The sequence below is a fragment of the Gorilla gorilla genome, chromosome 13 (assembly GCF_029281585.2).
Source record: "Gorilla gorilla gorilla isolate KB3781 chromosome 13, NHGRI_mGorGor1-v2.1_pri, whole genome shotgun sequence".
Lineage (NCBI taxonomy): Eukaryota > Metazoa > Chordata > Mammalia > Primates > Hominidae > Gorilla > Gorilla gorilla.
Genome location: NC_073237.2, coordinates 100,353,025 through 100,376,239, shown reverse-complemented (window position 1 = coordinate 100,376,239; position 23,215 = coordinate 100,353,025). Strand labels below are relative to the sequence as shown.

General features: G+C 34.4%; 1 protein-coding gene across 13 annotated transcripts in view; it reads right to left on the bottom strand.

The window, feature by feature from the left end:
* Positions 1-23,215, bottom strand: part of SMC2 (structural maintenance of chromosomes 2) — a 50,351-nt gene that overhangs the window by 11,415 nt on the left and 15,721 nt on the right. For all 13 annotated transcript variants that reach the window (XM_055350357.2, XM_055350350.2, XM_055350353.2 and 10 more), the window contains exons 10-22: positions 20,781-21,014; positions 19,121-19,280; positions 18,512-18,629; positions 17,765-17,903; positions 16,284-16,403; positions 14,234-14,438; positions 12,444-12,579; positions 9,388-9,512; positions 7,505-7,698; positions 5,821-5,964; positions 5,127-5,321; positions 2,697-2,897; positions 437-553 (exon numbers count right to left, since the gene is read on the bottom strand). In XM_055350357.2, the coding sequence (XP_055206332.2) occupies positions 437-553; positions 2,697-2,897; positions 5,127-5,321; positions 5,821-5,964; positions 7,505-7,698; positions 9,388-9,512; positions 12,444-12,579; positions 14,234-14,438; positions 16,284-16,403; positions 17,765-17,903; positions 18,512-18,629; positions 19,121-19,280; positions 20,781-21,014 (2,088 nt within the window). The remainder of the gene's footprint in view (positions 1-436; positions 554-2,696; positions 2,898-5,126; positions 5,322-5,820; positions 5,965-7,504; positions 7,699-9,387; positions 9,513-12,443; positions 12,580-14,233; positions 14,439-16,283; positions 16,404-17,764; positions 17,904-18,511; positions 18,630-19,120; positions 19,281-20,780; positions 21,015-23,215) is intronic.

Below are 23,215 nucleotides of genomic sequence, written 5' to 3'. Positions count from 1 at the left end.
AATCTCTGAAGTAAGAATCTTCCGCTATAGTAAAAATGGAAAAACTTCCACATGAGAGGCTAAGGAATTATCCTATAGGAGACAGATACATGAAGTCAGGGAAGTAGAAGTAACAGTAAAGAAGCCTAAGATCCGCCAAAGTTGTCATAAAACAAAATGGAATTGGGATTTTGTTGAATAAGCATCCTGTAAAAGAGAATACTAAACTTGGCTTGTTTACTATCCAATTCTTACAGAAGTACAAGAATGCCAGGATCTGGTAGTAGTCAAGTTCAAAAAGAAAAAATGCATTTAAAAGTCAGAGGTTTTAATTAAGGTGTGAATATGTGCCTCATTCAAACATAGATCAGCCATTTCAAATTTCTTATAGAGTATAAATCCACTGATGATATTTTTTCATCCTTGCAACCTCATATAAAACAAACATAAAAAGTACCTTTTGCCATGCAATATTTAGGGCTTGGTTTTTCTTCTGGTCAAGGTCTTCTATAGTTGTAAGAATTTTGGATTTGTCATTTTCTACAATTCTCTTCTTCTTCATCAAGTCATTGTACTATGAGATAAAAAACATGGTTAACTGGGAAAATATAAAATCTCTTCTATATTCTGGAATTTGGTCAGAAATAAACAGGTTTCATTATTTTTATATACAATACATACATTGCTATTTACCAAAAAGATATACTGCACTAAGAATTATATATACTCATATACTATACATATACTGTATGATGTGTGTGTATATACACACTCATATACACACTCTTAACAAAATTAGGAATAAAATCATCCATATGTATATAACTAAATTACTAGAACTAAGAATTTATAAGACAAAGTCCTTAAAATATTTTGACTCCACTAATATTCCCTTATCTCCTTAGCAGCCAAGGCAAAAAAAAAAAAAGTGTTACATATAAACTTAAGTAAAAGGAGCCCTGAAAGCTCTCCTCTTAAGGTCAGCCTTAGCAGTGACATGAACAAAATTTTGATCCTTCACCATGACATATAGGAACCACATAAATTGGACCTTACTTTTTTTTAATTTTAAGTTCTGGGATACATGTGCAGAATGTGTAGGTTTGTTACATAGGTATACATGTGCCATGATGGCTTGCTGCACCAATCAACCAGGTTTTAAGCCCTGTATACATCAGGATAAAGGGAATTGGACCTTATTTATCCCTTGACTTTATGGCATTAAACTCCTCCCCAGGTTCTGGCCATATGGTCTTTTACAGCTCCTTTGAACACAATAAACTCACTATTGTCTTATGGCCCCTGCACTATTCTCCCTTCCTGGAATGCTCTTTCTCTGACATAATGGTTGCCTGAAATTTCAGCTCAAATATCACCACTTTAGAGTAGTCTTCCTTCAAGCAAGGCTGTAGAGGGATAATCATACCATGAACAACAGTGGGACTTCCTAAAACTCTTCCTAATTCATTTCTCCTCAAAGCCCTACATTTCAAGGAGGCTTCACATTCACCTTTAACAATTCTAGCCAGTCCTGCTGTTTTCCTTGCTGTCCCTCTTCTTTACAGCCACGCTCCCCCAACCTTCTCTCTACATTTTTATCTTATTTTTTCATGAAAATCCATGTAATTGCTTATGTAGATAGATACAAAACACAAGAAAAAAAAAGGCCATCTGCTGATCAACAATATAGGCTTCTCCTCTGGTAAAGAGATGGGAGTTGATAAATTCTTTTGAAAAAAATATTAGACTCAGGTCTCATCTAATAGAAGTAAACGAGTAAAAGTGAACAAGTTTCATGTTATGCAGATCAAATTCAGACCAAAGTTTTCCTTCTACAAATATATCACATATTGCAAAGCTTTAATGTAGAAATGAAAACCAGCAGGAGCATTTTCTAGAGAGATCACAATACCTGCATGATTCATCTGTTTGGTATCTAATATAATATAGACTCTTTGTGCATATTCATGCCAAAAACAGTTAAAAAAAATTATGGTAAAATTTCTTCAAAGTAACTGTGCTATTATCAGTGTCGCAGATTTCTCATGAATTTTACTCTGATTTGCAAATTCAAACAGAATTTTGCAGCATTCAGGAAGGTATGGGGCATTAATATAAAATTACTAAGATAGCCATTTCTTATGGCTATCTTAAGAGTAGGGAATGCTTCCCCCACTGGGTTTTTCTAGTGATAGGTCCTCCCCAAGTTCATCACTAGATGACAGTAAACTCCCTTCCCAGACTCAAAGTTTTGTCAGGTTAGGGGAGAATAACATTATTGAGTAATTGAGAGCATTAAAACTGAGAAGAGGCTGCAGAATTTACAGATTAGTGAAACATTATTTATGTGTATAATGGCTTTAGTCATTACTTATATAGTTTCAGTATACAGTAGAGTCAAGAGGATGACAGCAGCATATCCTATTCAAGGCTTTTCAATGCAAGTGAAAGAAATGATAGAAATGTGGGGAATTATGTTTGACAAAGAACAAAAGCCAGTGAAAAAGTCATTCCAGGTGTAATAGAATGTAAAAACAACTAATGACGCATAAGAATAATAAGAAAAAAATGACGAAAAGAGAAAAAGGAAAGCAGAAAGAAAAGTATCAAGGACATCTGCAAAAGGTTAACTCTAATAACTGCATCAGAGGTCATACAGAGCTATCAATGCTAGTCATGTTCTAATGCAGCCAGATATTCATAAGAAATTGACTTACTCGCTCTTCAGCTTCTGTCAATACATTCATAGCTCTCATATTGACATTTCTTCCTAGTTTCTCCTTCATTTCTTGCAACTTCTGAAGTCTCTGACCGGCTTCTTTAGGGTTGTTAGTCTTGAAATCATAGGCACTATTGGGTTGGCCAAAGAGGTGTCTCTCTGCATTAATCCAGTCATAATCTTTCAACATTTTGGATACCTAGCCACATATAAAAATAGATGGGAGATCTATGAATGTTTACAAACCAATATGTATAAGCCAGTTTCTTAACTATTTAATACTTTTGAATCAAATACTGAAGAGGAAAAAACCTTCAATGACTGACTAATTTTTTTTTTTTTTTTTTTGAGATGGAGTTTCACTCTTGTTGCCCAAGCTGGAGTGCAATGGCGCAATCTTGGCTGACTGCAACTTACACCTCCCAGGTTCAAGTGATTCTGCTGCCTCAGCCTCCTGAGTAACTGGGATCACAGGACAGGTATGCACCACCACGCCCAGCTAATTTTGTATTTTTAGTAGAGACGGGGTTTCTCCATGTTGGTCAGGCTGATCTGGAATTCCCGACCTCAGGTGATCTGCCAACCTCGGCCTCCCAAAGTGCTGGGATTACAGGCGTGAGCCACCGTGCCTAGGCGACTCATTTTTAAAAATGAGTTTCATTACTGACAGAATAAAGATGAATATTTTTACCTGGAGCACAGACTACAGAAACAAGACATCGTATAGCAAAAGATCTTCCTATTACTTTGGCATTAGAAGAGCCAACTCACAGAGAAATTTTTACGAAGTATACGGAAAGCACCTCCATTAGAATGAAATGTAAGTCAGGTAGAACTCCTTCAGAATTTACCAAATTCAATCTATTGCTTCAAAACACAACTTATGAGAAGCTAAAACTCTTTTAATACTTAAGTGATAGATTTGGTAAAAATCATGGAAGCCTAATGCTGACTGAGACCTAATAATTTTTCTCTCAGAAATATATTCTAAGAAACTGCCCTAAACATTGACTCTATCCTGCTCCCCACCTTTTATATATTCTAAGAAACTGCCCTAAACATTGACTCTATCCTGCTCCCCACCTTTTGAAAAAGGCACAGTATATTGAAAAAGGCACTGTATAATAATTTTTCATGTAATACAACTGATTATACAGTTCAAATTACAGTGCCTAAAGAAGACTTTCTTCTACTAGAATTATGATTCATTCTCACTGGCAGAATCCAATCCTTGTTAATTTGTTGACTTGTATTAATTCCATGGATATGGTCTCACCTGTAGGCCCCAAAGTACAATGATCATTTCTAGTGTATCTTCCTTTTGACCTGTAAACTCTTTGAAAGCATTCTGTATGTGTTGCTCATCCTTACACTGTCAGTGCCTGGCACAGTATCTGATACTGGTAGGTATGTATGAATCTTTGATTGACTTCTTAGCAGACCCACTTGCAAGTCCCTCCTTTTACTCTTGTAAATAAAATCTCCTAGCAATCACCAGTACTAGCATTTTCAATTACCAAAAAACTATTAGCAGTAACATTGCCACTGGTAATATTTCAGTCAGTCCACTATCACTAAGCTAATGGGAAATCAATAGTAATAAAGTGGTAGATTATAATGTAGCCATAAAAAATGTTGTTTAAATCAAGTTCCACAGTTCTTTCAGAAGACAGGGAGATTGTTTTGTATGTTCTTGATCTTTCTGAAGTTAAAGTTCATGTATTTTTAGGATGCTAAAAAAAAATATCCTGGACATTAAAAAGGTGCCAAACTGTTACACACTCATAAGAAAACATGCTAGATGAATTATTAATACCATGTGAATGCAGCTTCTTAACCAAGCAATGAATTTCTGCAAAAGCACATGTTATCTTTAAAGCACTGAAGTAAAGGTGCTGTGACACATGAAAGAAAGAAACTGGGATAACCTCAAAAACATAGCTGCTTGGCAAAACATCAGATTTTTTATAAAGTTGCAAATACTGACAGCAGTAACACTCATAAAGACATGTGGAAGCCAATTCAGTCCTATTTTTAGATTACCTGTATATATAGTTCTGTGAGTTTTTAAATTCAATTTGAAATAAGGTAGAGAATATATATCATTATTACTAGCACATCAGTAATTAGTTCTATCAACATTTGGAGGTGAAAAGTTATTTCCATGGGAGACCACTAAACATTTGGTAAATACATCTTGTAGATGGGAAAAAATATCTAAAGTTAAATCTAAAAATAAAACATTTGTGCAATTTGTTGAAAATTAGCATTGTTGAAAAGCAGTTAAAGCTGCAAGTTCAAATTTATGTCAGGCTGTAATTTTGCCATTTATATTTATAGAGTTCTCTATCAAGCAGTTTTCTCAAATTTTTCAAGAGCTCAGTAACAAAAATTTGATTTAGTATAAAAAATGCACACAAACGTATACCTTTGCAGCACCATCTTCAGCCTCCCGTTTATGTTTGCTGATGTTGTGGTCTAATTCCTTAATTTTAAGCTGAGAATCATTGTTTTGCTCCTTGTGTTTTGCCACTTCTGCATATTTAGCTTTAATTACAGTGTCTTGGGCTGTTATCACCTCTTTTTGCTTGGTCACCTCTTCTTGAGCTTTATTTACTGACTCCTAAAACAAAAAAATTAAAGAAAATATGTGGTGAGGTAACATGTAAATAATTTTAATTTACTAAACAATTATCTGACAGATCCCTGGGCAAGATGGCAATGTGATTACAGGCAGAGAGATGATCACCTAACCCTCTATATTTTATATCACCATTAAAAGGACTAATCAATTTATACACAGAAGAAAACTTGGATCATCCCTGGTAAAAGGGGTGGGGGTACAATGCTCATGCTGCACGCTCATGCTGCAAATGAGAGCGTTTTTGTTAGATGTAATGTAGATGGAATCAACTAAGTGAGGAAGAAGAGGGACTGCTAGAAGCTGACTGACCTATGTGATCCCAAAACTGGCAGTTCTGGATGAGTAAAAGCTATTTGTGCCTCATTCTCTCATCATGACGAGTGAAAAGACTGAGAACACTAAAGTCAAACATCTTAAGCTAATGTTTCATAAAAAGATTAGCATTTTCAATTTCTCCAATTTGATAAATAAATCCTACCTTATTTTTAGCCACCTCAGCTGCCATTACTTCAATCTGACTTTCATAGGATTTGATAGCTTCATTTACAGCTTCAAGCTGTTGTTTGTAAGATGTATGCTCTCTCTTGAGCTCTTCCAGTTCCAGAGTGATAGCTTCAACTTCCTATAAAAAATACAGTATTCAGGTATTCATATAGGTTATTAACTACTGAAAAACAAATATGTACAGAACAATTAAATAAATAATAATCTCATGCAAGTAAGACCCACAGCTTTGTTATCACTCAGCTACCGAAAGTACAGGTTAAGCTGCTTCCCCAGAAAAAGGAAGTTTATTTTCCTATATCAAAAAAAAAAAAAAAGTATGTGTAATTTTTATAGGTTCAAAGAACTCTGCATAAATTATTTTCTTTATCCTTTATTCCTATAGGGAAAACAATATAACATTCTACATAACAGATGAATTACTGGAAGTAAAGCTTTTTTCAAAACAAAATTGTTCAATGTGTAAAAAGTTTCTCAATATTCTTCTTTCCCACTATAGCCTTCAGTTCATTAGAAGAGCAGTCCCCAACCTTTTTGGCACTGAGGACCAGATTTGTGGAAGATGATTTTTCCATATGGCGGGCGCAGGGAGAGAGTATGGTTCCAGGATAAAACCACCCCATCTCAGATCATCACGCATTAGATTCTCATAAGGAATATGCAACCTAGATCCCTTGCATGCACAGTTCAGAAAAGGGTCTGCACTCCTTTGAGAATCTAATGCCACAGCTGATCTGACACAAGGTGGAACTCAGGCGGTAATCCTCATTTGCCTGTCATACACCTCCTCTGTTACTGGTCTGTGGCCTGGGGGTTGGGGACCCCTGCATTAGAAAATACTTTGTACAGCTATTTAATGACAAGAATCTTAGAGTGGGCTAAAAAAAAATGCAAGGGAAATATATTTAGGTGAAATTGCATAAAAGTGATTAACAGCGTAGCCTTTGGAGACAAAAACCTAGGTTCGGATTCCAGCTTTGGCATTAGCTAAAAGATATAATAAAGTATCATCAGTTTACAACTGTATGACACCTTGTAAATATAACATGCTTTGTCTTCCATTATGCTCTCACAGTGCACATTCATTTAGGTGCTTATCAAATAAAAATGTCAACTTGCTGAATCTCTGATATGACATCCAGAATATCAAATAATCCACTCCTGAAGAAAGGCCATCCACTCTTGAAGGAAGCATTTACCAACCGTCAACTTTGCCCTTTCCTTAAAATTAGCATCCTCTACTCACAACTATGAAACACTCGATTGCAGGGTTTTCAGAGAAAAATACAGATTAAATATCCCTTATCCAAAGTGTGTAGGACCAGAAGTCTTTCAGACTTCAGATTTTTTTTTTGGATTTTGGAATATTAGCATTATACAGAGTAACTGAGTATCCCAAATCCAATCTGCTCCAATGAACATTTCCTTTGAGCCTCAGATCAACACTCAAAAAGTTTCTAATTCGTATTTTGGATTTGAGATGCTCATCCTGGATACTCCTTTGACTTGTAAGAAGCATAATTTGTTTCCAAAGAACACTGCTCCCTTTTAGATTCTGAGATCAATTCTGATGAATAAGGTCAACCAATGATGCTCTACCACCTTCAGCTCTATGTTGACTTTAAAAGGTTGGTTCAATTTCAAAAAGAAGTTATTACCTGTTGTTTTTCTTTCATCTTCTTGCTAGATGCATCTGCCTTTGTTTTGGCACAATCCAGTTTTTTCTGAGCATCTTTCAGTTCTTGCTCTCTTTCAGCTTCTGCATTTTTCATTTTATTTTCCAATACTTCATATTTTTCTTCTGCTTTTCTTTGGATTTCTTTAGTGTTTTTCAAAGTCTCCTCACTTTCCTCTGCATCACAAAGTAAGCAAATGTGGCTAAGTTAACAATGGTAAAGGTTTACAAATTCAATTTTTAATAGAAGAAATGGTTTGGAAAATTACAGGGTACAATTTAAGAAAATTAACTATCCCAATGATATTCTAGAAATGGTATAATGAAACACAGATCTTACCTAAAAGCCATACTTGAATTATCTAAAGATCTGTAACAAAATAATTTCTTTTGCTATGAAATTGAACTTTACCTACAACTATCCTTTTACAAAGGTATTGAAGCAACCTATTATTTAAAAAAAAAAAATCACAGATCGTATTTTTAATGCAATTGTATGCTTCCTAAAACCAGAACAGTATAACTATGGTATTTTTTCTATAGTTGCTAGAAAGTGTGTAATTTCATAAACAAGCTTACTTTATGTTCTTTGCCTATTTTATACATATTCAGGGAACTTCTCATTAAAGTCGACAAATAATATGACAGTATGCCTAGGATACAGCAAAGGAAAAACATCCCCAAATCTGTGAAAGAAAAAAATAAGGTCAGGCGTGGTAGTTTATGCCTGTGTAATCCCAGCACTTTGGGAAGCCAAGGCAGGCAGATCATGAGGTCAAGAGATCAAGACCAACCTGACCAACATGGTGAAACCTCATCTCTACTAAAAATACAAAAATTAGCTGGGTGTGGTGATGCACGCCTGTAGTCCAAGCTACTCGGGAGGCTGAGGAAGGCACTTGAACCCAGGAGGTGGAGGTTGCAGTGAGCTGAGATTGCGCCACTGCACTCCAGCCTGGGGACAGAGAGAGACTCCGTCTCAAAAAAATAAATAAAAGAGCAATACTGAATGAACACGTGTTGCTGTAACAACTGATGTATATTGTGAGTGTTAGGACCCAGGTGCAAACATAACCTTGGAAGTCATTACCACACAATTTCTTACACTACTTTTCATTGCAGAAAATACTATTAAAATATTAGTGGAGAAGCACATGTGTGGATATTGTCCTAATGAATGACAAAAATTTAAACTACCATATACAATTAAATTCTAAGGAAAACATACAAGCTATCTTAAAATTAGGGAAATAGCTATAAAGTGAATTACACTAAGTATTAAAAACTTCTGTAAAACAAAAATACTATGAACACAAAATTAACAGACCAGTACATAGCCAAAAAAGACGGTAAAAGGATATTTGCAATGCACATAACCTACAGGAAATTAGGACTCTTAAGAATGAGAACAGTGGGAAAAAAAACCATGAGCAACCCATGGGCAAAAGAAATAAACAGAAAATTCACACAAGTATAAACCCAAAGGTCCAATGAACATACAAAAAAAGATCCCAAATTTCATCAGCAATTAGGGAAATGCAAATTAAATGCTAATGCATGCTATCTTTTCACAACCAACAGATTTAGAAAATTTTAAAAGTCTGGAGAAAAAAGAACTTGGAGAAATGAAAACTTTCATATGCTACTGGTGGAAATGAGTATTGGTAAAAACGAACAGACCTTTGATGATATACAATAAAGATGAAAATGACCATACCCTAAGACCTAGAAATCCCATACTTGGATTTTCCCTAAATAAACTTTATCATATATATCTTAAACATAGCACAGGTAGAGAAGATACCTAAAGTAAGGTAACGGATATGAATAAAACCAGAGATTAAGCATGGACTGTTTTCATCTTACCAATGGTTTTTTTAAGGGCATCTAATTCTTCTTGTTGCTTGTGATATGAGCTTTGCTGCAGCTTGGTTTGTAATAAATCTGCCTCTTCAGTTTTCATCTCCCACTGCTGTTTTAGCTGGCGATACCTTACAAAAACAGAAACATGTAAGAAATGACTGTCATTTTTCTGGTATTTGAGAAATACATTCAAACTTCAGATTCTTACCTTAAATAAACTCACATACGTTATAAACAATGTAAGATGCTACTGGTTACAGGAATAATTTTGACGGCTTTCAAGTTTCTGAGGCACCAATTAATTCAAATTTAGATTTGGTCATTGAAGGTGAACAACTCTAAATGACTAAAATCTGTAACAACTATTTACATTAGAAATATTTAACAGCTAGGTTTCCTTAAAAATAATCCCTCTTGCTAACTAAAAAGAAAAAAAAATCAAACCAACTACTCACCACGAAAAATGATTAATTATAACAATTACATAAAATTTCAAAAATGTAGTTATCTATTTATTAACCTCATTTTCAAATGTTAAAAATAATAATAATGTTCCCTACTTTTAGTGTAAGAAAAATAGTTTTGAACTTAGTTTAAAACTCACTTTCTTGAAAACTTTGTAATTCTATCCCAGTTCTGGCTGCTTAGTCATTTCTTTTGAAAGGTATTTAGCTAATTCAGTTGCAGTGAAATTTCAAGTTAATACAAATTCACAAAGTACCTTGTCACTAGAAATCATGAGGTCTGAGGAAAAAAAAAAAAACTTACAAAATATAAATACTACCTTGAGTATTCTTGCCTGAAGATATACTTGACAGTACTTAAAACAATAATTTTAACTTCAAATTAATTTAAAAATGTGGAATGTAGAAATATTTGTTTAAAAGATATTACTTTCCTGATATGGTGTGAAACAATGGCTTTAGCTGATTCTTCCACCATTCTCATTTTTTTCAAAATCTATTTTCCTTCCTCGACCTCAGTGTCACAAATAGCAAAGAATTCAATTCTGCAGAATAAATGATCCAATACTACTGAACAAAATTAACAGTTCTAAGCCAAATGTAACTAACTACAAACTCATCACCTTGTTAGAGCTTCCACATATCACAGAAAAATTTTGTTTTACTCTGCTCACAGAAAAAAATTCATTTACTCTATGGTTAATTTATATTCATGAAGGTAAAATGCAGGCCTTTACATGTATGTGATGTTTGAAAGTAAAAAGAACACTTGAGGCCAGGAGTTCGAGACCAACCTGGCCAACGTGGTGAAACTCCATCTCTACTAAAAATACAAAAATTAGCCGGGTGTGGTGGCAAGTGCCTGTAATCCCAGCTACTTGGGAGGCTGAGGCAGAGGCTGCAGTGAGCCGAGATCAGGCCACTGCACTCCAGCCTGGACGAGTGAGACTCCGTCTCAAAAAAAAAAAAGAAAAAGACAAATTCTGATTCAATTTATATCTCTGAATGGCCATCCTGACTATGAAAATCTTGCTCATATTTAGTGTCCTCAAAAGTCTTGGTGCCATTTTAAACTTTCATAACTACAGAAATTGAATGCTAAAAACATACCCAAAAATAATCATTTCAACATTTATTTAGATTTTTTAAATTGTATTCAGTATTGTGAATTCTGAATAAAATCTTTTTAAATCAGTCCCTATTTGTCATCTTCAGAGATACTCGAAAAAATTACAATTGAACTTTAAAAAAAAAAAAAATCTTTTTTTTTGAGACAGGGTCTCACTCTGTCACCAAGGAGAGAGTGCAGTGGCACAATCTCAGCTCACCGCAACCTCGAACTGTAGGGCTCCAACAATCCACCCACCTCAGCCTCCTGAGTAGCTGAGACCACAGGCACATGCCACCACGCCTGACTAACTTTTTTGTATTTTTTTACAGAGACCGGGTTTCTCCATGTTGCCGAAGCTGGTCTTGAACTCTTGAGCTCAAGCGATCCAGCCGCCTCAGCCTCCCAAAGTGCTGGGATTACAGGTGTGCACCACTAGGCCTGGCCAAACTTTCAAACAATGCACTTTGTTAAGTTTGTAGCTCTTTTAACTCATGAAGCTTTCAATTCAAGTGGGGACTATTCTCCCAGATAACCACAGAGCCAGTTCACTCACTCTTGTTCACTCACTCTTTCGTGTGTTTACTCAACAATCATGTCCTCAGTGAGGCTTTTCTTGGCCACCCAATATAAAATTTTAACATGTCTTTGCCCTAGATAGTTCCTATCTCCTTTCCTGATTTACTTTGTTCTTCTTAGAACTAGTAACATGTTTTACCAATTTATCTTTATCATCCGCTTCTCCAACAAGAAAAAACTAGATGAAGGCAGGGATATTTATCTGATCCCCAGCCCCTAGAAGAGTATGTGGCACACAGGAGGCACTCAATAAATGTTTACTGACTGACACAAAAAGGTTACATTAGCATGATCCCAATATTGAAAAAATAAAAATTCGCATATACCTCTATTATACAAAAATAGAAGTGATGTTGGAAAGTATATACATATCTTATCCATATCTACACAGAAGAAATACTGTAAGGAAACACTGAAATTTTAGTGCTGATATTCGACATGAACTTGTTTACCTGCTCACTAGGCAACCTAGCAGATCCTTGATATACGTAGGACAGCCACAATGCTATTAAACTTACTGTAGGCACCTGATCAATGCTATACTGTATCATATTCATGTCAAATCAAGAAATCAAGTATCCTCTGGTATCAGACGCCAGAGTATCGAAGGGTTTCCCCAGCAACCCTAGCCAAGTGCTAGTGTATTTCTCAGCAGAGAGAATGGAATATTTGAATGATTTTTTTGTTTTGTTTTGCTTGAATAGATTTTGCTAATTTCTTAACAAAGACATCTCTCTTATGAGAAAAAAATGGATAAATGGTTATCAACTCACAATTTAATCAAACATTTTAAATAAAACCAAAAATATGAGAAAAGTCAGAAGCTGTATTTCTTGAAATAAAAGTAAATTTTCTATCATTTTCTACTATGCAAATCTTTAATAAAAAAAAGTATATGCAGTTCTTACTTTTCAGCAGTGTTTTTAAGACCTGCTAATTCCTCTTCTAGAGCCCGCAGCTCATTCTCTTTGATTCTCAGTTCATCCTGAACATCTTTGAGTTCTTGAAACTTGGTTAAAATAGAAGCTGCCTGGGATCGAGCACCTGATAGAGGCAAATTGAAACAGGTCTTCCACATTAAGTTACCAGGTATGTACTACACAATAAAAAGTCTTCTAAGAGAATTATACTCAAATTGATTCAATAGTAAATATTTTAATGAGCTTATGAAGCCATGGAATTCATTCCATCACCTGAACCTTAGAACACAGAGAACTCATAACAGATCCAAGAGGTTGTAGTAGGTATTATTTATTCAAAATAACCACTGCCTTGTCTACTGGGCCCATCTTCCACCGTCTGACATTGGACTTGCCTATGTGATTTGCTCTGGCCAATGAAATGGGGAAATGTGTCTCTTCTGAAAGTAAACTTTAGGAGGCAGTACATAATTTGCTTTAGGAGGCAGTACACCATTTGCTTTCCGTTTGCCATGGGAAAAATATGTTCAAGACAGAGACTACTTCTCCTTCACACTGAGTCCCAGAATGAGAATAGCGCTGAGCAGAAAGGCAACTGATCTGCAGCAGATGTAGCATAAACATGGAATACATTTGTTGTAAGCTAAGATTTCGGGGCTGACCTAAGTTCTGATACAGCACGGCAAGCAGAATAAACCGATTTCACATTATGCAACTGTAACTATCTGGCAGTCACAGGTTGAGGTATTATGTTGACAAAGAAACTCCGCAGGTTTGATGGAAGAATGCTAAGGTCAATTAAAAATGCTTTTAAACACTTTGTAATTAAAATACGGGGTTACTTATTTCATATCCTAAGTAAAAACTTCAAAAGCATCTGAATCAACAAAATCTAAAAAGTTTCTTCTCTTGTAGACATTTAAAAACACACAGTCTCTTTTTATCTTCCATTTGCAGATACTAGTCATTTGACTGTGTACTGGAGAATCTGATACCTGGTCATGGAATTCACTGAACCGGCTAATGTTTTCGTGGCCGAGAACAACATTAAGTCACTTGATACCTCAAGTGGCTTTATGCCATCTACTGGGTTAAAAACACAAACTATAAAATCAGACTGCTGGGATTCAGATTCTAAGCTCTGCCACCCTGTAGTGCGTTATTTAACCACTCTGTATCTTCATTTCTGCAACTGTATATTAGAGATCATAATAATATGCCTACCTCATCGTTGTTATTAAGAACTAATTCTTATTTAAAGCCCATAGAATAGGGCTTTATAGAATGATAGACATGTTCTATGTCTGCATTGTCGAATTATCCATTAACCGCTTGTGATTATGGGCTCTTGAAATGTGACTAATGCAACCAAGGAAATTACTTTTAACTTAATTAAATGTAAAACGTCACATATGGCTAGTGGCTACTGTATTGGACAGCATAGTTGTAGAACACTGTCTGGTATACAGTAAATATTATTCAGTGTTTGTTATTCTATTGTCTTGACAAAGATCTGCAAACTCAGTGTGGCAAATACTAGACCAAGAAGAATATGATCACTGTCTAAGAATTCCTTTAAGGCATTAAGGTACCATTTCAAGGGCAGGTTTAATTTTTTGTTTTACTTTTGACAGGAGGTAGGTGGCACTGGCAAACACACAAATGAGAAGTTAACATGTTTCCTGAAGAAGTGGGTAGTTGGGCTAAAAATGTACTTAAAAAAGGCGTCTTCCTATTTACCACAAAGAATTGTGAGGAGAAAAGGATATAAAACTTACCTCCACTCAATGTCCCATGAGGATCAAACACATCACCTCCGAGAGTTACAGTTCTAGTCATTATCCTCTTATCAAAGGCCACTTTTTTGGCATTATCCATATTGTCACAAACAAATGTTGTTCCAAAGACAAACTCCATTGCTTTCTGAAGTTCTGGTTTATATTCAACCAGGGAAAGAGCCACATGAACGTTGTCAGGGCCAACCTGTGGGACAACAACAGATATGCCACAGTACATACTACTACTTTTCCTTTCAGATATTATTTTATAAACCAGTAAAAACTGCTGTAATAGAAACTTAAATAATACTTACCTAGCATTAAAACTCTCTCTGAATTTTCTAAAAAGCTATGTAAAACTCAGTTTCAGGAAAAAAAAATTGCAGGTTTAAATACTGAAAGATTTATTGCTAAGTAAAATATTTATTAATAGCTAGTACAAGGCATTATGAAAGTTTCTATCAATAAGGAGCCATTACCATGTTTCTAAGTGTTCTTCACCAAGGTTGACTGGACACAACTTTAATTATAGCACAGATTGAGTATCCTTTATCCTAAAAGCTTAGAACAGAAGTGTTTATTTTCAGATTTTGGTATATTTGTATTACAGTGGTTGAACTTTCTAAATCCAAAATCCTCCAATGAGCATTTTTTGGGTGTCATAGTTTTGAATTTTGGAAAATTTCAGTTTTTGGACTTGGAGTGCTTAACCTATAATTTCCAGATCAACACAACTATATGAAAATGTTGTTTCAATAATCAGGAATTTGATTTCACAACAAGTATTTTTTCATACAAATGAAACATGCTAGAGCAGTCGTCTGCCAGTTACAGAAATGAAAACACAATAACTGAGAGTAAAAGTAATTTAAAAAATCCCCAGTCCTCTATTTTGATCACAATGCTTCTTCTCAGCCTTTGTTTATAGAGGCTACCTCTGCCCATCATTTAAGAAAAACTAAGCATCTCTTTTAGAGCTTAGTATCAGCAGTGGCAATCACAATGAAGGAAGCTCTATGTAACACATGTTCAGTATTGTTCTTTGATGTGGCAGCTACCATCAAATAGGTTTGGCTAAAGGATTTGAAGCGAAGCATTTTTGCTGTTACTTGAAATCCCAATTTCCTTCTAATGCTGGGACTTGATGTATGGCTGAATTAACTTCCTGAGCCTTCTTGACTTAATGGTGATTTTTCAAGTAAAGAAAGTACCAACCAAAAACATCACCTTTCAATTACTCAGCACTCATCCTCCCTCTCCTGATAGTATACATATCAACACAACTGTATTTTGAAATCATTTGCATTGAAATCTTCTGAATGTAACTAAGGATACAACAACATCCACTTAGTTACAAGTATATTTTTAAGTTTCATAGAAATGTCTTTTCAACTGATGTACTTGGAATGTCTGATCAATAAAAAAACTGATATTACAGCTGAATGTTATGAATGACTTCATGTTTTTACAGTATTACACAACTACAATAACTTTTAAATGTATTTCCTTGTACTAATCTATTTTCTTACTAGCAAGCATGTCACTTTAGATCAACATCAGCAGTTGAATGGGATCCTGGTCACCTGCTATGTACCTGCACAGGCTGAATAGCAATCTAGAAGAACTCTAATAAAGAAGCATCACTGCAATACTAATGAAGGCCTTGATAATGGCTGTGACTGTGGGCAGTTTAAGTATGCCTGACATAAAAACAAACAAAAACAAAAACTTGAAGAATTTGGGGTACTTATCTAGAAGCTCAATTCTAACCATTTAGGAATCAAGAGTGTAATTTTCACCATCGCCTGATAGTCATGTGACTTAAGGTTAAAAAGGACATTCTAATACCACAAAGTGAAGCATCAAAAGGAGTTCAAGTCTTCCAACATCTCTATTCTCTTATCATCTAACTGCACAAGCCAACCCAATTTTTTTGTATTTTAATTTTGTGGTTCTGCATATGATTATGTCCCTCAAAATTAATGTCTTCTAACTTAAAAAAAACCACAGATGACGATTAAACACATAAATAAGACAAAATGAGACTTACAAGATCCTGAGCAACTCTCAGAGTTTCTGGTGCAATACATCTGGCTGAAATTTTATTGAGTGGAATTATAGTGTATCGACGTTTCAGTTCCCCCCTTTCTAGTAGCTTTTTACCAGTAACCTACAACACACATTTGAATTTAAAAAACACATGTTAAAAATGACAGAAAATTGAGAGAATGCAAGTTTAGTAGTCTATAATAAATAAATGTTTAGTGCCATTTATCCCAATCAAGTTATAATTACATATGCAATGGAACATCATTTGAACTTGAAAAAGGAGATGCTGCCATTTGGGACAACATGAATAAACCCAGAGGACATGATGCTAAGTGACATAATCAGACGAAGAAAAAATAAAAAACTGTATGACCTCACTTGTACATGGAATCTTTTTAAAAAAAAAAGCTGAACAAATAAAAAGAGTAGGATAGTGGTTATCAGGGTTGAGGAGTGAAAGAAAATGGGTAGAAGCAGGTCATAGGTCAAAGGGTACATATTTGCAGTTGGGTAGGATAAATAAATCTACCTATTCAGAGATGTAATGTATAGCATGAGGACTATAATTAATAATACTATATACTGAAAATTTGCTAAGAGTAAATTTTAGGTGCTGTCACACACAAAAAAGGTAACTATGGAAGGTGAATGGCTATGTTAATATGTTTGACTACAATAATCATTTCACTATGTATATGTATCAAAACATCTTGTACGTTTGTTTTTTTCTTTTTTTTTGAGATACAGTCTTCCTCTGTTGCCCAGACAGGAGCGCAGTGGTGCAATCTCAGCTTACCGCAACCTCCACTTCCCAAGTTCAAGAAATTCTTGTGCCTTAGCCTCCGGAGTCGCTGGGACTCCAGGTGCACGCCACTACGCCTGGGTAACTTTTGTATTTTCAGTAGAGATGGGGTTTTGCCACGTTGCTGAGGCTGGTCTCAAGCTCCTGGGCTCAAATGATCTGCACACCTTGGCCTCCCAAAGTGCTGGGATTACAGGTGTGAGCCACCATACCCAGGCTTCTTGTACATTTTAAATATATATATAAAATAAATTAAAAAAAAAAAACGAAGTAAATTTGACAATGACTACATAGCATTTACAGGAAAGAGTATGAGCATTCTACAGAAGGATAATAAGTGAGAACTGAAGAAATGTAAATAAATTCAATGTTACCTTGATGGGAAGACTGACATCAAAAACAGGTCATTTATTCCCAGATTATTTTACAAATTAAATTCAACTTATACAGCAAAGAGATCCCAAAAGTTTAAGATTGGTAATATGCATTCTGAGTTTCTGAGTAAGCATGAGACCTCCTTTGGAATAGTTATCAAAAAGTTATGAACCAAATAGTTTTACCCTATAAATAAGTCACCTTAGGGGAGAGCCTTAAAACATCAAAGTATTTAATTCTTTTAGCAGCACATGACTTTTCAAGCTAACCAAATTTTAAATTTTTTAAAATTCAAATCAACTTACTTCTGTGTCTACTACAACATTGTAGAGTCGTTCTCCAGCCACTAATTCTAAAGCTGTGGTCGCAGAAGTGTCTTTCACACTAATCAGAGAAGCCACAAGTCCTTTCACACAATTTCTATTCCAGTTCTTCTCTGGATCCCTGAAATACAAAAGTTGACAAAAATTAATCTTAGATAATAAAGTAGAAAAAGTTATATTTTACTCATCAAGAGCTCTTTTGGACAACACATTAAAGTGAAATGAAAGCAGAATCAGCATATGGTTTTAACAAACCAAAAATTTTAAAATGTCCCAAACGACTAGCCAGCTGTTGTTTTTAAATCACAATAGATCTTTCAGTATGTTTCAATGTAGTAAGAACAACTCTGATGTTCTAATCCCTATAATACATATGATTACTGTAAATATTCCATAAAAAACCCATATAGCAAAACAAATTATAAGATGTAAATGTGGATATTTAACATTAATGACACAGTAACTTTGAAGACATTTTGAACTGAGATTAAATTTCCCTCATTTTAAGATTAGTGGCATCATTAGCCATTAAATTTCACAAGAATTTCCCTGCCAATATTTAAAACATTTCAACAAATGTTTAAAGGAAAAATACCAATGAAAGAAAAGCAGCTTACAACAAGTTTCATACAAAAATCTTGGTGTCGACAAAATTTTCAGACTGCTTCCAGCTTAAATAAAAATGTCTTGATTATTACTATGTTAAAATTCAAGGCTTAAGTCTCTTACTTGTATGCAAATCGAAGATTGGGAAATCTGGCTAATAGAGCTTCATATGTTTCTTTCAATCTACCAATATCACGAGACAGCTGCCTGCGCTTTTCCAAAAGGCTTTCCTCTTTATTTTCTGAAGGATAAATCATAATAAATTAAAACCAAGTTTTAAAAGCTCACTCTACTGTTTTAAGGAAAATATTAGCAACCACTGTTTCCAAAGCATGCAAAAAATACAAATTTCTGTAAGTATTAAAAAAGCATGCTGAACCTTCCTATTTCTATCCATTGTCAAACAGACATTATTTCCAACGGCAAATAACACAATTTTCATTCCAAAAAATAACATACAAACTGAATGCCTACTAATGTAGAAATACACAAATGACATTTTTGAGCTTTCAAATGATTGAAGCAGGAAATTCTCAATACTGAGTTCTCAAAAATTCAAGAGTTGTTTTATAATTAGGTATTTTTTGATGATATTTACAACACTTCTTATACTAATGCTTGTTAACAGGCTAAGAAATGTTTCCTACTTGCTTGCGTTCTTTATTTAAATTAGCTTTTTATCAAAAATCACTACCTCCTCATGATCTGATTATCATGTTTTTAAAGGCAAACCTTCATAATTTAGCTTTTTCATTTCAGCTTCAAGTTTTTCTTTAAGTCCTTTTACAGCTTCTAGAGCTTCTTGATCCTTCCTGTAGCCACTATCCATCTTCTTAACTTCAGCTTGTTTATTCTTTAATTCCTGTTGAGCATGCTTCAACTTCATCTGAGCCTGTGGCAGAAAGATGCAACAGACCATAGGATGTATGAGGCAGACAGTGCTAGTAATTAAATGGCCGAAGATTCAGACTGGTTTTACTAAGAGACCTTAACCTTAAAAATTTAATTGTTTGGTCTCTTGGATTAGTATTTCAACAAATTAGTGATTTCCCAGTGTTTTCTCCTCAAAAAACGACTCAAAGTATAAACTAATATATGATTAATATGTAAAAGAATTTGAAATTTAAGTCCGTATTTTTAATAAAATATGACATTCAAATTGAAGGATTATATCGAATAACTGTCAGTAGCTGGTAATTAAAAACAGAAAGCTAGAAATCACAACTCTTGTTCTTTTCCTTTCCGCTTAGTTGTTCATATTTGTATGTGTATATATTTGTGAGTGCTATCTAATAACAGTAAAGAAACTGAATTGAGCAATAAGATATAAGATTATACAGGAAAAGAAGCTAAACTGACAGAGAAACTTAAATGTTGAGTCTGATAATTAAATGCTAGAACTATTTAAATTACATGTGTCAGGCCTTCAAGAATTTATACACTTGAACACTGCTTCTTAAAACTATGAACTAGTATTCTAAAACCTAGATGGGGTTTTAGATGGGGGTATCCTCCAAAACTGTATAATGATGTATTTTTCCCAGTTCCCTTATAAAATAATAGACAAACTGAGAGTAGAGTACTTTAAAGCTTTTCTACTATTGAGAGTTCTTATAAATTTGTGACTATCATCTGTCATGCCTGAATGAAAAAGTTGCAAATATATAAAGAGAAAAACCTGAGGATTAACGCATAATCACACACATTTGTGTACATGTTTTAAAATCTGTGTCTTCCATTAAAAACAAAACAATGATGTGCCTGTGTACATGTATTTTTTCTGCTAGCAAAATTCTTATGTTCATAGGACTTTAAGTTGCACTACTATGTAAAATCTGAGAAACATTATAATAGACTGACAAGACTTTTAAGATTATGAAATCAGAGTAGGGAGAGCAGACTAGAATGTGGCTACATGTGAGGTAGAGATACTTCCTAAAAAAATGTAAAGTTTGAGAAACAAGGTTTTAAGAACTAGGTATGGCAGGCAAAGCAATGGGGAGGACAATCCTGTTTTCCTGTTAAAGCTTAAGACTTCAACATTATGATATCAATAAAAAATAAAAATAGCCAAAAAGAGACAAGAATAAATGCATTAATCTCGAAAATTCCACACAACGCTGCAAACAGAACAAAGCATTTATTGCACTTACATACCGAATTAAGATAATTTATGTAGTACAGCATCTTAACAAATTAACATCACCAATATTTAGCAATCAACATATTTGAATTTCGCTGCATTAGGCATTAGAGTTGCAGAATAAAGTAAACAAACAAGTTCCTTGAGACTGATTATTTTCAACATTATGTAACAATTGCCAAAGCATAACATGAAAAGAAACTTCTTGGAAAAAAAAGCAATCACATAGTTCTTAATGTCTCTATTTACCTGTTTGGCTTCTGTCTGAGCTTTACTTATATCATTTTTACAGGCCATCATTTGACCAGCAAGAGTTGCTTCTGCTCCATCTTCATTACTGGACAGGCCAGCGGAAACAGCATTGAAGTGCTGCTGTGCAGCTGCCAGAGCTTCAGCATCTTTATTACTTGCTTCTTGAAGGGCATGCAGTCCATCTGTTATCTTTTTAACCTCTTTTTCCTTTGCTGCTAAAGTTTTCGCGTCCTTTAGGAAGAGTTTCAAATGGAAAAATATTATATTTCAGGAAAAACACCCACTTTCTTATACGCATACCCTTATGTAATAAAATTCCATAGCAATTTGGAGTGAGCATAATAAAATAATTTAACCATCATAACTTTATAAATACTGAATTATCATTTTGAAATTCACTCTCAGTTTTTAGAATAAATATAAATCTTATACTACTGGTTCATTCCATGTTATAAATTAAATCCATGAGACATTGGGCTAAATAATAATTGCAGATTTAAACAAATCACTTGAAGAGACTAAAAATGAATTTCTAAAGCTGTAAAACTGAAATAACAGACATCCTACACTAGCTTAAAAGTAGAGATTTTAGAATTAAGAGCATGTATATGAAAATATTTTATAAACTGTCAAGAGCCATAAATTTTGAGCATTAAATAGTTTCAGATAAAGTATTACTATTATGTAACACCTTTTTAGTAGTATTACCAGATATCTGACACTATGCAAGATACCAGACCTGAAAAAAGAAAATCTAGCAATCTTATTTACAATCAAAGTGACAACAAATTTTGGCCCACTTGATTAGTTCATGATTCATCAAATATTTATTAAGTGCTTACTATATAGTAGGCCCTATTCTAAGACATTAAAGACACAGACTAAGTCGCTGTTCTAAGGGAGCCTATATTCAAGGTTAGAAGACATAGTAATCAAACAAAACAAGGTTGGGGAATAGAGTGATAGGAACTATTACTTCAAGAAGAATAGAAGGCCTTTGAAATGCCATTTGAACAGAAGACTGGATGAAGTGAGAGGAGTGACTGCGCAAATACTTGTGGGGCAGTATACTTGAAAGCCCTGAGGAACATGTTTGAATGTTTGAGGAACTGGACTAGGAGCACAGTGAGTAAATGGCTAAGGAGCCAAGAGTCACATCATGAAGCACCTTGCAGGCCATGGTAAAGACTTAGATTCAATTATTTAGTTGATCGTTAAACAACATGGGAGTTGGAGTACAGACCCACCCTACAGTCAAAAATCACATATACTTTTGATTCCCCCAAAAACTTAACTATTAATAGCCTACTGTTAACCAAAGCCTTACCAATAACATAACACAATTAACTCATATTTTGTATGCTACATTATATACTGTATTCTTGCAATAAAGCTAGAAAAAAGATGTTAAAAGCATAAGAGAAAATACATTTACAGTACTGTACTGTATTTATTGACGCGATAAGTTTATATTATCTGTTTACAAGATAAGTCATCTGTTTGGAAAGGCAGGCAACCACAGCTGCAGACCTCAATCTATGGTACATTATCAAGCATTCAACTATTTTTTGTAGCATCCTGACTTCTCTGCTTTTTGGGAGCATTTTCAGTGTCACTAGTGGCACTTCATATGGATCCCATGTTATTCGGGTTTATGGTACTGCATTAAACGTGATGAAAAATACATGAGAACCACAAGAGATCACTTTCTACTGAGCTCTGCAACTTACTGGAAACGTGAACTACTAAGAAGTAAATGATTACTGTCACACTGAGTTTACTTGAGCTCACCACAATAGCAACAGGAGGTGGCTACAAAATTATTATAATAGTGTAGTATGTTCTATAGTTTTATGCAGTTATCATTTAATATTGCATCTTTACATTTGTTTACATTTCTCTCAACTATGAATAATGCCAAGTATGGTGTTTATGTTTTGATAAATTTTAACTTTTTACAATAGATTTTTGTATATTTTATGGTAGTAAATGATAAAATAGACTAGTATCTAAATATATTTTGTGCATTTATGACAACTTAACTTCTTATTTTTTTTTTGATATTTCTAGGCAATATGGTATTTGTCTGCAAATTTTTTCAAACTGTTGCAAACCTCCAAATAATTTTCCAATATATTTATTAAAAAAAATCTGCTAATAAGTTGATCCATGCAGTTCAAAACCATGTTGTTTCAGTGTCATACAGCATACACGTAATTCGGAAACCACTGAAGGATTTTAAGCACAGAAGTGATGTGATTCAATTTATATTTTAGCTTCTGTAAAGAACAGACTATAGAGTGGCAACAGGAAAAAAGTAGCGCAACTAATAAGAACATTATTGCAGTAGCCCTCATGAGAGGTGATGGCTTGAACGAGGTTGGCAGTAATGGAGGTAACAAAAAGTGGCTGTATTCTGAATACACTTTTAA